The sequence below is a fragment of the Phoca vitulina genome, unplaced genomic scaffold, assembly GCF_004348235.1.
Source record: "Phoca vitulina isolate PV1807 unplaced genomic scaffold, GSC_HSeal_1.0 scaffold30, whole genome shotgun sequence".
Taxonomy (NCBI): Eukaryota; Metazoa; Chordata; class Mammalia; order Carnivora; family Phocidae; genus Phoca; species Phoca vitulina.
Window position 1 is genome coordinate 9,379,180 of NW_022589733.1, and position 11,666 is coordinate 9,390,845.

General features: G+C 44.6%; 1 protein-coding gene across 1 annotated transcript; it reads left to right on the forward strand.

Moving 5' to 3' along the window:
* Positions 1-324: 324 nt before the first annotated feature.
* Positions 325-11,280, forward strand: HERPUD1 (homocysteine inducible ER protein with ubiquitin like domain 1). Its single transcript, XM_032424420.1, has 8 exons — positions 325-607; positions 3,146-3,223; positions 3,313-3,387; positions 4,385-4,515; positions 6,627-6,749; positions 7,260-7,610; positions 9,143-9,248; positions 10,523-11,280. Exons 1-8 carry the CDS (start codon positions 455-457, stop codon positions 10,685-10,687), a joined length of 1,182 nt encoding a protein of 393 aa, XP_032280311.1. The 5' UTR covers positions 325-454; the 3' UTR covers positions 10,688-11,280.
* The last annotated feature ends 386 nt before the right edge of the window (positions 11,281-11,666 follow it).

An 11,666-nucleotide genomic window follows, 5' to 3' on the forward strand; every position in this document is an offset into this window, starting at 1 on the left:
GCCGGGGGTCTGCCGGCCTGACCCTCCTCGAGGCGCCTGGAACAAGCCGAGGTAGGGCGCACCCCAGTTCCGTCAGGGCCTCGGCGCCTCGGCGGGCCGCAGCGCACCCAAACATGGCCGCCGAACCCGGGTTCCGGGGCCGCAGCCGGGATTCCGGGTGACGCACGACCGACGGGTTGCATCAGCCTGCGACCACGTGCTCGGCCCGCCCCTCCGCCCACGGATCCGGGCGCCGATTGGGCCACGTTAGGGCCGTGACCTCCGCCTCAGCCAATGGGAGTCAGCCACAGAGCGCTCTCGCCGCAGAGCCCGGGCGCGAGGTGCCTATAAAAGGCGTGTGAGGCGGGGGCGCGCGCGCCCCAGAGACGCGAACCGTCGTTGCGGAGTTTGTCGGGGGCTGCGTCGCCGCCTGCCTGGCATCTCGGAGCGCCGCGGAACCCACAGCGCAGCCGACATGGAGGTCGAGCCCGAACCCGAGCCTGAGCCCGTCACGCTCCTGGTGAAGAGCCCCAACCAGCGCCACCGCGACTTGGAGCTGAGCGGCGACCGCAGCTGGAGCGTGGGCCGCCTCAAGGCGCATCTGAGCCGCGTCTACCCCGAGCGCCCGGTGAGAGGGGCCCCCGACTCTCCCTGCCAGCGCCTCCCGCCCCGGCTGTCATCCCCTCGGCCCGCCTCGCGTCCGCCTCCCCTTCCCTTCCAGCTTCTCCCTTTGCCGCCCTTCCCCCGACGGCTGGTCCTCACCAGGTCACTTCCCCAGGGCTGGGGGCTTGCCCTGCCCTGCCGCGGTAGGCGCCGCCGCGCCCGGCCCGATGGCCGTCACCTCCAAGTCCTAGGCCGCCATCGCCCCGCCTTCCAGACGGGACGCCTTCCCTTGTCACTTCACCTCCCGTGGTCCCAGCCCCACCTCCCGGACCACTGCCCCGTCCCCTGGGTCTGGCTTCGGGCCTTAGCCAAGCCGCTGAGACAGCAGTTTGACCTTGGGTGAGTCATTGCACCCTTCCAGCCTCAGTTTCCCCGAAAGGACAGGGCGGCTAGGCGTTCCGCGTTAGGATTGCATCCCCTGGCTAGAAGCGAGGCCACAGAAATGCTGCCAAGTGGATTTTCTGAATGCCGCGTCTCAGTGTGGAGCGGAGGCGGCGGAGGCCAGTGGCTAGGGAGACGGGGAGCGCCCAGGGAGTGTGTACTTAAGGTCCCACACCCAGGAGCGAGACGTGGCTCTTCCCCTCCCCGTCCACCTTCCGCCCTGGGCCCCTCCCTGCCGCGCCGGACTCCGCAGCCTTCGGCGAGTCCCGGGGAGGAGCCCCGCGCGCTTTCTGGCTAGAGTGAGTTAGGGAAGCAGGCACAGAGAGTCTCCCTGAGTCTGGGTTTTAAGACTTTGGCCCCTCAATTACAGACTTCCTCGCTTTGTTTTGGTGGACACATCTGTCAACATCACCCTTAGCACCGCCCTCCGTCCCCACCACGTGATGGAGGCGGCTGCATCCTTCCTGTATTTACTTTCTACTCTGATGTTATGTAAGTGTCACAGTGTGCTTTACTGCCCACAAGTGTAATTCTCCATCAGACAGGAGGAGACATCGGGGCGGACAAGATTGTGAAATTCTTCCTTCTTATCTGTAAAGTTGCCGTGTGTGGTAGCTCGGGGGTCAGGCTCTTTTTGCTCCTTATTTGTGCAGTATGGAAGGTAGAAGTGAGTTTTCCTTCTGAGTTATTCTTTTGAATTTTGCTTATTTAATAAGCTTTCAATTCTTTAGCATACCCCTTGGGACTATGTGTAGTTTCACCCCAGCTGCTTCCAAGAAACTAGGTGACTGTGTTGCTCTGAGAATGGCTATTAGGTACGCAGATAGGTGTAGTCGCTAGGTGCATCATTTGGTAAAAGGCAGTGTTTTGGAGGAGAGCTTCCCTTAAGGGCTTCCTTGGGTGACAGACATCACTCCTATTAAGTCCGAAGACCCAAATAAAAGACCTCTCAGGTGCGTAAGTTTGTGCTTAAAAATTACGGCTGGAGAGCACTCATCATTTGGTTTCTAACCTGAGAAGTCTTACTTTTATAATTTTTTTCAAATCAGCCTTCTGGGTAAAGACACAGCATGTCAGGCCTCTAAAAGGAAACCCACAGGCAGCTATGGTTTTCAAACCTTTACTAGTGTGGAACTCTTCAATGTAAAGCAGGACCCCAGCTCTGCAGTAGTGTTTTATAAAATTATGTGTATAGCATTACCTATAAAATCAATCAGAACAGTGGTGAACAAAGTATCCAATTTGGTTCTGTAGTTTTAGGTGCATAGTGTCAAAAATTCCTGATTTATGCAGATAAATAGATGCAGTTGTTGTTTTGATTGTTTTAAACAGTTTGCTTTATAATCTCCAGCTACTTGGCAGGAGCAGCTTTATGCCAAATTTTGCATAGTTGTTTGTATCGGCACTGGTTGGTGAGCTCTAGTGTACTGGCTTTGGTATGTATCATTTGAGGCCATTCGTTTTAAGTATGGTTTTTAAAGGAATTAAAAATAGATTTTAAAAGTGAGATTTGTATGAAAGTGTGGAGAGTCCTTGTAGTTTGAAATTACTGGGAAGGAGAAGAGGGGTTGGAATCTTGACTTTTTAGCAGCAGGTGACCTTAGACAAGTCCGTTTCAGACTTTTCCTCCCTTCAAACAGGGATACTAAATCTCACAGGGTTGAATACCTCCTCTGTACTTGCATTTGTATATTGGGAAAAGTCTCTTTGAGAGTTTAGAATTAGTTTAGAATTGCTTTGTGTTATCTTAGGACAATACTAGGTGATTTTGGTGAAGGCTGACCTTGCTTGGGAGCACTGAGCTTTCTCTGAGACCATACAATTTGTGTTTTTAATGGCAGAAAGGAATTTCCTTGGGAATTTAAAAGTCATGTAGGTCACCATAGGTTTTGTGGACTGGAGATGATTTGCCATCCTAAATTTATTTGTATGTTAGAGAGAAATTCAAAGTTCAGCACTTTATAAAGAAGAGTTTTGTATATGAGGCCTTTGGAAAAATGCTTTCCTGTGATTCTAGGAAAAAACACCCATGTTCGAGTTATTTGTATAAAAGTTTCTTCTGTGTTTGGGAACTTGTGGGAGCTAAATGCTGACCTGTGCTACTCTTTCTTTCCATGACTAGTGTCCAGAGGACCAGAGGTTAATTTATTCTGGAAAGCTGTTGTTGGATCACCAGTGTCTCAAGGACTTGCTTCCAAAGGTACATCATTTACACATTAACTTTTGAATGTTTTTTAAGCACTTACCAGGTTGAATTTAGGTCCTAAAGTACCTCCTTATTACTTTTAGCAGGAAAAACGGCATGTTTTGCATCTGGTGTGCAATGTGAAGGGTCCTTCAAAAATGTCAGAAACCAGTGCAAAGGTATGTCTGCTTTTTCAAGATTATAGCAATCTCTATAAATCAGACCCTCATGGTAGAAATACAGGGAGTTGGAAAAAAGAGATTTTATTGCCTTTTTATCAAGTAATAGTTTGTTTCTTCCCCAGTGATAATCAGGAATTAGAAACTTACCAATACAAGTGCATGTCTGCTATTATAGTAGTAGACTGTGCCATTAGTGTGTAGTGGGAAAGTAGAGTTCTACATTACACTATCTTCCGGGACATGATTTGACCTACAATAGCTGTGTATCCAGATCACTAAATCAGCAAGACACTCTAAAATGGGTTTTTACTGAATTTAGCACATAATAAGCTGCTTCTAAGGAATCACTCATTTTTATGAACAGTAAAAATGAATATATTTCCTTTGGAAATTTTCATTGTGATGTATTTAATTGGATAGGAAAAGACCACCATCTCTATCACGTGAGCTCTAAAGACTGACCTATGTTTGACAACCAAAATCATTTATTTTTCATTTCACAGTGTTGATTTGAATATACAGTAATAATATTCTAATGTAGTGATAACACTCTAAATTAGGATTACGACTCTATTTCCTGAAACATCTGAACGTAGGATAGGAAATTTCTTTCCTTTACGTTGCTGGCTAGGTTGTATTTATAAATCTTATTGGTCAGATTTAGTTTCTTGATTTAGTAAATTTAGCACCATAAGATTTGTAGAACATTATCAGGATGCTTTCTCATCAATGATAACTTCATTGGAAGATTTTAATGAAATTACAGCGTAGTTACTCGAGGAAAAAATATGGATTTTTAAAATATCTATATATTGAAATTGGGTTGAACAAATTTCAGAGTATTTTTTACATAACATTGCATCTGTTTACTTTTGTCAAGTTCAGAGGTCGGGGTGAGGGACATAAGCCATTCACAGCAAAAGAATCCTTTTAGTTTGGTTGCAGACAGTTGCATCAGATCCTTTGTTCTAATATTCATCCTACACTTCCTTAGGTTGCTGAATCCACAGAGCAGCCTGCTGATCTCCATCAGGGACAGTATCCTGGGGATTCCTCGGGTGATAGCTTAAGGCAAAGGGAGGTTCTTCGGAACCTTTCTCCCTCTGGATGGGAGAATATCTCAAGGTGAGTGTTACAATAGAGAACCAGGTTTATACAACACGGACGTGCATCATTTGCATCAATTTTAAGAATAAAGTATGTTTATAGTATATAGTCACAGAACTTTAAAATGTACAAAATTTTGCTTTTTAAGGGCTTCACTTTAAAGATCTGTTACGTATTTAACTTTTCTTAATACACAGCCTTTTAAGAACACATAAACATATGGGGATGCATGAGTTGAAAATGTAGGCATTTCCCTTCCCACATGGGTGTGCTTCGCATTGTGCTGACCTCATGATAGGGACTTAGTGCTGCTGCTGCGGAGAAAACAGCCAGTGTAAGCATCTCACAGCTGCTTTGCCGGTGGCTTTGTGCTTTGTCTGTCATAACGTGGGTGGCAAAAGGTGAAAAGATGAAGAAATCCTCTGCCAAGGACTGAGTTGGTGGTGCTGGGAAAAAAAGGTCTTGTCTTTAGAGCAAAAGCCAAGAGTGACTAAATGCTCTAATGTTTGGATTTCATAGCTCTTGGAACATCTTATTATGAAAGTTCTTATGAGAAAAAAATAATTAACTACAAGTTGAAATTCTGTAGCCCCTCAACTCCCCTGGTTTCCTTTTCCTAGTAGTTATTAATATTTGATTTTGACAAAGTCAGGTATTTGAGGAATGATGAGTTGGTTTTTTTTTCCTTAACGGAAATTTCAAATACACACAAGAGCAGAGGGAACTGTGTAATGAACCTCACATTAGACATCACCTGAGCCCAGTAATGATCATAGTTTCGCCATGCTTGTTTCATCTATTCCCCCTTTGCTTTTTCCTTTCTGACATGTTTAAGTAATTCCTAGACATCATGTCAGTTCACCCCTACGTACTTGAGTAAAACCTTAGAGTTCTCTTGCATATCTACAATGCTGTCCTCATCAGAGCTACAAAAGCACTTTGTTATCATCTCATTTCCTTGCACTATAACATTTTTAAACGATCAAAAACAATATTATACCAAGACCTACTTGAATTGGAATACCATTTTAGGAACACTCTGGCTAGGGAATTTGGTTAAACGACTGTCAGCATAGGGGCACCTGGGTGGGTCAGGCAATTGAGCGTCTGACTCGATCTCAGGGTCTTGAGATTGAGCCCTTAAAAGAGAAAAAGATTGTCCACATATAAATTGGATAATTGGATAGAAACACTTAAAACTGCTTCCCTTTTTCTAGCCATACAATTTGAGATTTGTGGCCCATATGTATGTGAATTTCACCTTGATAAAACTTGTCGATTGTATTCAACACCTATTTATTGAGTAGCCAGTGCATATAATTTTAAGGATGGGAGTTAACCAGCAGAGATGATCACATAACCAGTTCCTGATTTTTCCACAATTCTTTTAGTTTTGTGAATTGCTGCCAAAGGAGTTCACTCTGAAAAGGGCACAAAGCCAAAGATGATACCCGTATGCTCTGCTTAAGAAATAGGAGTTTGGTGTCAAACAGGTCTCAAATCCAGCCCTGCTATTTAACTAGTTCAGTGACTTCGTGCAAATCCCTCGTCTTCCCTGAGCTGTATTCAGGCTCCCTTCTGTGACACGGAGGGGGAAGCTCCCTCCCCACAGGTTGGTGGGGATCCAGGGAGGTGACAGCCCAGCAGCCTGCACAGGGCACAGGTGGTCAGTAAGCACGCGTGAGTGCTGCCACATACACACGTAACTGCCCCGCCGTGTAGCTCAGATTTAGGGCTGGGGAGAAGTGGGTAGTGGGAGGGGGGGCTAGTTTTCTTCAGGAAAGGCTTTGAGAGAGATGTGGCTTTTTAGGGCTGCTCTTTGAAGGATAAACGGTGGGTTTAGAGCTGCAGTGACACTCAGCAAATGGAGACTGGGGGTGAGGGTCCACCTAGCCTGAACGGGCCCTGCTGGTTTACACGTCTGAGCAGTGACCTGCTGAGAGTAGGGCTCTGTCAGCACTGCCTGTGCTCGCATCACACAGGGGCCTCACACAGCCCTCTACCAGTGAGCTGTCACACAGCCTCTCTCTCTCCGCTCTCTCTTCCAGGTGCTAATTGTAATTTAGACCTTTGCGTTTATTCATACTACACCAAGTCAAAATGAGTGTTTTTTAAAAAATCTATCATAGGCCTGAAGCTGTCCAGCCAGTGTTCCAAGGCCTGGGGCCTGGTTTCTCGGGCTATACAACCTATGGTTGGCTGCAGCTCTCCTGGTTCCAGCAGATCTACGCACGGCAGTACTACATGCAATAGTGAGTCCTTTCCTGTCCTGCTGGGGGCGGCCGGGCGAGGGATGGAGGAATGAGGGTAGTCATCAGTTTCTGCAGAGCCTTGCTCTGTCTGGCCCGGTGAGTGGAGGAGGGTGTAAATGATAACTGCTACCTAATTTGTGTATTAATTCAGGGGGGCTTGTGTCTGTACATAGTTTGATGACTCATTCAGAATCAGTTACTTCCTTTTCAATACGAGGTATCTTTAGTTTCGTGAAAAGTTTAATTTGCTACTGTACCATACTTTTATAGTTTTATACTTTCAACTCCAGATGAAATTTACCATGTGGCGCTCTCAGGAGCAGAAAAGGCATTTATAGATTCAGCTGTTAGTAAAGAAATTATTCACTAAGTTAAAGAAAAGTCAAATTTTTCATGTACCTACTTATAATTCTTAACAGTAAAAGACCCTGTGTAAATAAGGCTATGAGAAGCACAGTCTTCACAGTGGTTTGCTCTCAACAGTATCTGCTTCTGTTGATTTTATTTTAGTTTAGCGGCCACTGCTGCATCGGGGGCTTTTGTCCCCTCACCAAGTGCACAAGAGATACCTGTGGTCTCTGCACCTGCTCCAGCCCCTATTCACAACCAGTTTCCAGCAGAGAACCAGCCAGCCAATCAGAATGCTGCTCCTCCAGTGGTGGTTAATCCTGGGGCCAATCAAAATTTGCGGATGAATGCACAAGGTGGCCCTATTGTGGAAGAAGATGATGAAATAAATCGAGATTGGTTGGATTGGACCTATTCCGCAGCCACATTTTCCGTTTTTCTCAGTATCCTCTACTTCTACTCCTCCCTGAGCAGGTTCCTTATGGTCATGGGGGCCACCATCGTTATGTACCTGTAAGTAGATGATTTCGCTTTCCTTTTTTCCCTTTATTACAAATTAATGCAGCATGGGGTCTCAAACCAAGTACAGATTTTTCTCTTTTTTTGAGCAGTCTCAGTCATTATTTATGAAAGTGTGTTTTTGTTTTTAAGATTTTATTTACTTAGAGTGCGAGCAGGGGAGGGGCAGAAGGGGAGAGAGAGAATCTTAAGCAGGCTCCATGCCCAGTGCAGAGCCCGATGCGGGGCTCACTCTCAACGATCCTGAGATCATAACCTGAGACAAAATCAAGAGTTGGACACTTGACCGACTGAGCCACCCAGGCATCCCTATGGAAGTGTATTTAAACAGCATATTATTCTGGCACCTTCAGTGCAAGGAACTGACAGTTTGGTTGGGCACTGCTGAGAACACATTAATCGTATGTTAATGCAAGAAGGACATTCTGTTTTCTTCTAGATAAGGTACCTGCCAGGCTCATGAACCACAATAATATGGCCATTCTAAAGCATGAAAGGGAAAATTGTATTTGTTTTGAATAAAAATAAGTTTATCTTTATCAAGCTGTAGTTGCTGCCTTCCAGAATTGGAGGTCATGCACTGAGGGCAGCAAAGCTCTAAAGGGCCGGGGAACCTTTACAGACCTGACGTTTGGCTTTATCCACGGCTCGGAGTAGTGGTTCTCAACCAGGGTGGTTTTGTACTCCTAGGGTGTGACACTTTTGACTGTCACAACTAGAGGGGTGGTCCTACTGGCATCTAGTAGGTAGAGGCCAGAGGTGCTGCTAAGCATCCTACAAAGCACAGGACAGCCCCACAGTAAATATCCAGCCCAATATGTCAGTAGTGCCAAAGGTGAGAAACCCTGGCCTAGAGTGATATGTCCTTGTTTGTGGTCAGAACTGACAAATTTTTCCTATGGAGTGAAAATGGATTCTTATTTTAGTTTTAAAAATCTTAAGAGAGCAATATTTGAATAATAAAACAATTACTCTTATATCCAGAATTAATCATTGTTAATATTTTGTCATATTTGCTATAAGACTTGTATTTAGTTGAATTTTCCAAATAAAATATTAGTCAATTCTTTAAGTTTTTTGGTCTCTAGAATCATATATTTGTGACCAAATTTAGGTCTTACTATTATGTAGGTTATTACATATCCTAACCCCAGCTCTGTGTGCATGTGTGTGTTTATCCCTCCCCCACCCCCTGCTCAGGTTTGCAGGTGTAAAGTTTAGTTCAGGATCAGCAAGAGTACTTTCTGTGTGCAGGGTGCTGTTAATGTTGGTGGGCACACAGTGCTGAATAAAACATAGTCCCCACAGTGACCTTGAAGAAGCTGACAGGCCAGTGAGGGAAGTCTAGGAGATGGTGTGGTAGAAAGTCTCTGCAGATGGGCCTGGCTGTGAGCTTCTAATCAGAGCATTGCTATGAGTAGAGGAGGAGGGCAAGGGGGACCCTATCTAATCAAGAAGAGCCTTAAATTCTTGAACAAAGTTCACTGTGATTTGCTAAGGTGAACTTTTATGTGCTTCCTTTGAAGGCATCACGTTGGGTGGTTTCCATTTAGGCAGAGGCCGGTTCAGAACTTCCCAAACGATGGTCCTCCTCATGAAGCTATAAATCAGGACCCCAACAATAACTTACAGGTAAGGAGCTCCCAGGGGGGCCCAGCAAGCTTCGTGTGAAATGCCAGGCTCTCAAATCCTTAACATTTAGATATTTAGCCTCATAGTTTACCGTTTCATTAGGCTGAAGTTTCAAGATTTTTTCAAATTTGTTCTTAGAACAGTAGCTTTTTTTTTTTTTTTTTAAGATTTATTTATTTTGAGAGAGAACAAGACCATGCGTGCGTGCAAGCAGGTGGGTGGGGTGGGGGAGAGAGAGAGGGATAGAGAGAATCTCAAGCAGACTCCCTGCACCGAGTGCGGAGCCCAACACGGGGCTCGATCCCATGACCCTGAGATCATGACCTGAGCAGAAACCAAGAGTCAGACATGTAACTGACTGAGCCCACCCAGGCACCCCTAGCAGTAGCTATTTTTATTATTTATTTATTTATTTATTTATTTATTTATTTTTAAAGATTTTATTTATTTATTTGACAGAGAGACAGCGAGAGAGGAAACACAAGCAGGGGGAGTGGGAGAGGGAGAGGCAGGCTTCCCACCGAGCAGGGAGCCCGATGCGGGGCTCGATCCCAGGACCCTGGGATCATGACCCGAGCCGAAGGCAGACGCTTAATGACTGAGTCACCCAGGCGCCCCAGCAGTAGCTATTTTTAAAAAAACATTGAGTATGCCATAAAATCCATCAGGTATTTTAGTCCTGTGGCAATTTGCATTTTGGCAAATGTAAATAATGTTTTGTTAAACTCACTATTCTGAGCATTCAGAGGTCTATAACCATGTGTTATACCATGGAAACTGCTAATGGATAGTTATTCTAATTAAAGATTAGGAATATAAGCATGTCTCACTTCCAGAATGGATTTCCTGGAGAATTTCCCTAGATTTATAGAGCAGTTTAATCCATAATCCCAAAGGATATTCTTTTATAATATAAATTGTCACCCTAGTATCTGTTTTTAGAACTCTGGGTTTCCATTTTTAGTTTCTTAACTCGGAACACTGCCAAAATCAGAATATCCATATTTAATGAAGTGGTTAACTTAATTCATGAGTTTAATAATAAAGATCTAGTTACTTCTTTTGTTCTAATACTTATTGCCAGGGATTTTCAAAACTGTGAGAAGGTCACCAGCAGTTATGCTGTGAGGCCTGAGAACTCGACATCCAGCCAAGGACACCATTTCCTGCGGTCCTGTCTGCCTGGTTGCTTTGAATATGGGGCCAGGGATTTACTCTGCCCTTTCCTGACATTCTTTCCTAATGGTTTTCTCATTGTGTTTCATTAACTGTAGGAAGGCCCTGATCCTGAAGTTGAAGACCCCAACCGCCTTCCTCCAGACAGGGATGTACTGGACGATGAGCAGACCAGCCCTTCATTTATGAGCACAGCCTGGCTTGTCTTCAAAACTTTCTTTGCTTCTCTTCTTCCTGAAGGCCCCCCAGCCATAGCAAACTGATGGTGCTTGCTTTCTGGCTGCTGGAGGCTTCGACAGGCATGGACTGGATCTTCTGACTCCGGCTAGATTTCCTCACCTGGACATGGCAGTGGCACAGAATTCGAGAATCAACGAGGAGGAGGATATGCTTTTGTGATCAAGCAAAAGCAGAAACTAAGACGTGAAGCCATGATACAAATTGATGAACAAAAAATGTCCAAGGCTTCTCATGTCTTTATTCTCTGAAGAGCTTTAATATATACTGTATGTAGTTTCATAGGCATTGTAAGTAGAAGGCATTAGTGTCGCATGTTTATGCCTGAGGAACTTTTCAGGTGTGTGAGTCTGCATGTGTGTTTGTACATAGATATCATAGATGCAGAAATGGTTCTGCTGGTACGATTTGATTCCTGTTGGAATGTTTAAATTACACTAAGTGTACTACTTTATATAATCAGTGAAATTGCTAGACATGTTTTAGCAGGACTTTTCTAGGAAAGACTTATGTATAATTGCTTTTTAAAATGCAGTGCTTTACTTTAAACCAAGGGGAACTTTGCAGAGGTGAAAACCTTTGCTGGGTTTTCTTTTCAATAAAGTTTTACTATGAATGACCCTGGCAGAGACTCTTGTCATCTTAGCAGTTTGCTCCATGTCCATGTCACTGGGTGGTCAACAGTTGAGTTGCTAACTTGTGAGTCACCTGAATGTTTTGCTTCTTTTTATAAAAGGACTATTTGTACTAATGAAGAATGATAGGGTAAGGCCATGAAAGTTTTAATTTACTAAGAATATACGTGTGTTTGTCCCCATTCCCTGATTCCAACAGTACTGGCTTTGTAGAACCCATCAGACTTGAATTCCCCAGGTTTAAAATTAGTGGCATTGGGGCACCTGGCTGGCCCAGTCTGTAGAGCATGGGACTCTTGATCTTAGGGTCATGAATTCAAGCCCCCCATTGGGTGTGGAGCCTACTTTAAAAAAAAAAAAGGCATTAAGT